The sequence below is a fragment of the Bison bison genome, unplaced genomic scaffold (genome assembly GCF_000754665.1).
Source record: "Bison bison bison isolate TAMUID 2011002044 unplaced genomic scaffold, Bison_UMD1.0 scf7180017864472, whole genome shotgun sequence".
Lineage (NCBI taxonomy): Eukaryota > Metazoa > Chordata > Mammalia > Artiodactyla > Bovidae > Bison > Bison bison.
In genome coordinates, this window is record NW_011495033.1 from 1,420,174 (window position 1) to 1,425,295 (window position 5,122).

The following is a 5,122-nucleotide window of genomic DNA, read 5'->3' on the forward strand; positions in this document are numbered from 1 at the left end:
GGCAGACAGGGGCCTGGCTCAGGCCAGCCATTGGCAGCTTCCTCTCCCTGTCGCCCCAGGCACAAGCTGGCTGACCAGCGAACCAGGAAATCTCTGGACCGCGGGGAGTTCCGCCTCCTGCACTATGCCGGGGAGGTGACCTACAACGTGACCGGTGAGGACCCTAAGGCTGTGTCCCCCCGGGTGGGCTGGGAGAAGGGCTCTGCCTCCCCTCAAGTCTGCTCTCTCCCCTCAGGGTTTCTGGATAAAAACAACGACCTTCTGTTCCGGAACCTGAAGGAGGTGAGGAGGACCTCCAGGGGGAGGGCTGGGGGTCTGGGCTCTGAATGATCTCTGCCCCAGAAAGCTGACTGGCCTGTCCCTATGCTTCCTACGTGACCCCTGCCCTGCCCTCACAGACCATGTGCAGCTCGGAGAACCCCATCCTGGGCCAGTGCTTCGACCGGAGTGAGCTCAGCGACAAGAAGCGGCCAGAGACGGTGTGAAGGCGGTGGGACCCCAGGGGGTGTGTGTGTGCACACGCAAGCGGGCCCACTGCCTGCTTGAGCTGGGAGCTGGCAGTGTGTGTGTTCCTGTGTTTGCTGGTGCCTCGGTGCACATCTGTGTGTGTCTGGGAGGCTGCCCATGGGTGCATCTGTGCCTACTTTGATGGATGTCTGGGTGTCTAACGTCTCTTAAGTATGGATGCACGCATGTACACCTGTGTCTGTGTGGGTGCTTGCATGCATTCACTCCCCTGCAGCAGACACTTGTGGTGGACGTTACTGGACACTTAGGATACAAAAATGAACACATGCTGACCTAGAAATGTGCATGAGTGCTGTGGAAGCTTACAATAGGGAGCAGCAAATTGCCTGCAGAAGTAGAAGAGGGGAGGGGAGTCAGGGAAAGCTTCCTGAAGGAGGAAGCGTCTGAGGTAACTTGGGAATGAGTATATATGCTTGTCAGACGTATGGGAGGGCCCTGCAGAGCCCCACACAGGAGCACAGTCCAAAAAAGACCAGGAAGTGGACCACAAAGTGCCATTTTCAAGGAGAGCGATGGAGGGAAGGCAGATCTGGCCAGTGGTGCCAGATGAGGGGAATGCTCCATCCAGTGAGCTGTGCACAGAGGTGTGGCTGCCAGGCTTGGCAGGGGGAGGGTTAGGGCAGTCTCAGGACGAGCAAGGTCAGGGAGAGGTGGAAGCCAGGGAGCTGCAGGCCAAGACATGCTGGCAGGGAGGCCGTGGAGGCAGAGTGTTGCCCAGAGTCTGACTCCTTGGGACCCTGTCCTCGGTTCCCCAACCCCACGCCTTCCCTGATGGTTCTCAGCCCCACCCTTGTGAGGACACACCCACTCCTGTCCAGGCCTCTCTAGCAAACCAGAGATTCCATTGACCCCTCCCAGGGACCCGCAGCTACTCCAGACCCCACTAGCCTATGATGCACCCTGACTGTCCAGTGTCCCAGGCATGCATCTCCTATTTCCCTAACTCAAGGCAGGGACCACCCTCCACCCAGTCCTGAAAGACAGAAGCCTGGGCCGCATCCCTCACTCCTTAGCCTCCCCCATTGCCCTCATCCTAACAACTGCTGGATCTTGCCGGTTTTTGTTGCCTGAAAACCCCTTCCTTTCAGCCCCTCCCCGTAACCCTTATTCCATTAATAGTCCTCTGAGCCAGTCAGCCTCCTCCCTGGTCTTCTGTCTTCCCACCTGCTCTTACCAACCACCCTCCACCTATGTGCTGTAGAGATACTCCAAAAGGCAGAACTCTTCCTGTCCCTCTCCCTCCAGATTCCTCTTTGGCTCCCTATTTCCCTCAGGATAAAGTTCAGTCTCCCTGATGTGGTTCCTGAGTCCTACCATGACCCTGCCTCTCTGATGCTCTTTTCTACTCCCCTCCTAGATCCTTGCATGGCTTGTAGTTCCCTGTGGACACCAAGCCTTCGCTCACTCTGTTGCTCTGCCCCAGTGCCGTTCCTGCCTCCCTTCTGGCTGTCTCCTACTTGTCCTTTCCTTCTTACCTGAAGGTTTATTTCCCGAAGACCCTTCCTGCTACCCCCTACCCCACAGACAGAAAACTTGTAACATTTCACTTGGAAATGCTGCACCATCTTCATTGGCTTCAGAAATCTGACCTTTGCAGATGCTGCAATAAAGAGTTGTAATTTTAAAAAAAAGGTCTACGAAGGGCAGGGTCAGCTGTGGGAACTGGTGGTGTTTTGCCCCAGGAGGGGTGTCTGTGGGGTTCTGCGCAGGGAGGGGCATTTGCAGGGGTCAGTGGCTTCAGCCCAGTTACCACCAACCTTCCTGTTGTTCATCTTGGCTGACCAGGTGGCCACCCAATTCAAGATGAGCCTCCTGGAGCTGGTAGAGATCTTGAAGTCAAAGGAGCCTGCCTATGTCCGCTGCATCAAGCCCAATGACTCCAAGCAGCCCGGTAGGCCCTCCACCCCGTAGGCCGGTGGGGGCTTGGCCTCCCCTGCAGAGGCCGGTCAAAGCCCGCTGACCAGCCAGTGATCTCTGCCCCCAGGCCGCTTTGATGAGGTGCTAATCCGGCACCAGGTGAAGTACCTAGGGCTGATGGAGAACCTGCGCGTGCGCAGAGCCGGCTTTGCCTACCGCCGCAAATACGAGGCTTTCCTGCAGAGGTGGGGGCGGGGCCTGGCTTGGCGCCAGGGGGAAGGGCTGGGAGGGTGTGAGCCTCTGAGATCCTGGGCGGGAGGACAGCCCTCAGCTGCGGTGGGAGCCACACCAGGGGCCCCTCCATGCTGCAGGCCTAATGTTAAGCTTGAGAGGGCAAAGACCAGCCCTCCCCATGCCCAGGCCCTGGCCTCACAGAGCAGCTGGTCAGGGGTCCAATGAGGCACGCATTCACATACCTATCACCAGTGGAGACAGTAAGAGCCCGTGAAGGGGACAGAGTTTGCAGTCAGTTCAGAAAGCAACTTCGTTGTTATCCCTGGTCAGGGGTCTGAGGAGTCACCAGGCATGTCTTTCTAGGCCTGTGACCTTAGGCAGATGTTCAGTTCAGTTCAGTCACTCAGTCCTACTCTTTGCGACCCCATGGACTGCAGCATGCCAGGCTCCCCTGTCCATCACCAACTCCCGGAGCTTACTGAAATTCATGTCCATCAAGTCAGTGATGCCATCCAACCATCTCATCCTCTGTTGGCCCCTTTTCCTCCTGCCTTCAATCTTTCCCAGCATCAGGGTCTTTTCCAATGAGTCAGTTCTTCACATCAGGTGGCCAAAGGATTGGAGTTTCAGCTTCAGCATCAGTCCTTCCAATGAATATTCAGGATTGATTTCCTTTAGGATTGACTGGTTGGATCTCAGATGAGAAACCTCAATTTTCTCATCTTTAAAGTAGGGGTAGTAACAGAGCTACCTCCCCGACTTTCTGTGACCTAAGAGTCAGTGGGACCAGGAAAGCTGGTCTGGTTCCCAGAGAAGAGCGCTGGTGGGGGGCGGGGGCGCTGGGTGCATTTCTGCTCCTCCTGTCACCAGGTACAAGTCACTGTGCCCAGAGACATGGCCCACGTGGACAGGACGGCCCCAGGATGGGGTGACTGTGCTGGTCAGGCACCTGGGCTACAAGCCGGAAGAGTACAAGATGGGCAGGTGAGTGGCGCCCATGCCTGGGGTTTGAGGGCTACGGAGTTGGCAACCAGGGGCTGATCACTGCTGCCCTCCCAGGACCAAGATCTTCATCCGCTTCCCCAAGACCCTGTTTGCCACAGAGGACGCCTTGGAGATCCGACGACAGAGCCTGGGTGAGCGAGGGGCCCCACTCATCCTGTCCAGTGGGGTCTGTTCTGGGAAGTGGGAAAGAAATCGCTGTATTCGGCTGCTTCTCTGGGACGTCTGCCATGTCCACATGGGGCTGCCCGCCTCGTCTGCTCCCAGATACACACTCAGCATGTTCCCACATTGCTTTGCTCCCTCTCTCGCTCTTTTTTTTCTTTTGGCTGTTCTGGGTCTTTGTTGCAATGCGCAGGCTTCTCTGGTTGCACAGCTCAAGCTTAGTTGCCCCACAGTCTGTGGGATCTTAGTTCCCCAACCAAGGATTGAACCTGTGTTCCCTGCATTTGCAAGGCGAAGTCTTAACCACTAGACCAGCCCTTGCCCTTTCCTGTACTCTCCTTCACTTATTTAGCCTCGCACTCGAAGCTGGTTCAGCCACTCCCCTTACTCAGTGAGCTCTTAACAGGGCCAGGCCCCCAGCTGGGTCCCTTGCGCTCTGGCCAAGTGACTTTCTTTCCCAACCACAGCCACGAAGATCCAGGCCACCTGGAGGGGCTTTCACTGCCGGCAGAAATTCCTCCGGGTGAAGCGATCAGGTTCGGGCGCCCAGGGGTCTTCAGGACGATGGGGGCCGGGGCTAGGGTGGGCCACTGTGGGAAGAGATAGAGGTCAGCCGTTTGTGGTCTCTGCAGCGATCTGCATCCAGTCGTGGTGGCGAGGAACGCTGGGCCGGAGGAAGGCGGCCAAGAGGAAGTGGGCGGCACAGACCATCCGGCGGTGAGCACTGGGCGCCACGCAGAGGGTGCAGAGCAGAGTGTCGGGGCAGGTCTGCTGCCAGGCTTCTCACCTCCACCCATGTTGGACCCCCGCCCCCAGGCTCATCCAGGGCTTCATCCTGCGCCATGCGCCCCGTTGCCCTGAGAATGCCTTCTTCGTGGACCATGTGCGCACCTCTTTTCTGCTCAACCTTCGACGGCAGCTGCCCCGGAATATTCTGGACACTTCTTGGCCCACGCCCCCACCTGCCCTGCGTGAGGTCCGTGGGCTCTCCCTGCTGACTGGGGGACTACCAATTTACCCAGCAGAGGGACCTAATAACCATGTGACCCGAGGATCCATGGGAAGGGAAGGGACTTGGAGCTGGGCCATGGAGAGCGAGTTCTTTGTAGAGAAACAATTCAGGAATGGAAGGGTGTCCAGGTTGAGGGGGTGTCACTTAGGCCAAGACCCGATGGTGGGCACGTGCCTGTTGTCTGCAGAGGGAAGGAGCCAGGCTGCCTGGGTGCCCTGACCTCCCTCTCACCCACAGGCCTCAGAGCTGCTGCGGGAGCTGTGCCGGAAGAACATGGTGTGGAAATACTGTCGGAGCATCAGCCCTGAATGGAAGCAGCAGGTA

The 5,122-nt window shown here is 57.7% G+C and overlaps 1 protein-coding gene across 1 annotated transcript in view; it reads left to right on the forward strand.

Moving 5' to 3' along the window:
* The window catches only part of MYO1C (myosin IC), a 24,879-nt gene that overhangs the window by 15,795 nt on the left and 3,962 nt on the right, over positions 1 to 5,122 (forward strand). Inside the window, exons 15-25 of the mRNA XM_010861668.1 lie at positions 60 to 154; positions 236 to 282; positions 399 to 479; positions 2,314 to 2,419; positions 2,513 to 2,630; positions 3,490 to 3,603; positions 3,679 to 3,755; positions 4,254 to 4,322; positions 4,419 to 4,503; positions 4,603 to 4,762; positions 5,036 to 5,119. Coding sequence (XP_010859970.1) covers positions 60 to 154; positions 236 to 282; positions 399 to 479; positions 2,314 to 2,419; positions 2,513 to 2,630; positions 3,490 to 3,603; positions 3,679 to 3,755; positions 4,254 to 4,322; positions 4,419 to 4,503; positions 4,603 to 4,762; positions 5,036 to 5,119 — 1,036 coding nt within the window. The remainder of the gene's footprint in view (positions 1 to 59; positions 155 to 235; positions 283 to 398; positions 480 to 2,313; positions 2,420 to 2,512; positions 2,631 to 3,489; positions 3,604 to 3,678; positions 3,756 to 4,253; positions 4,323 to 4,418; positions 4,504 to 4,602; positions 4,763 to 5,035; positions 5,120 to 5,122) is intronic.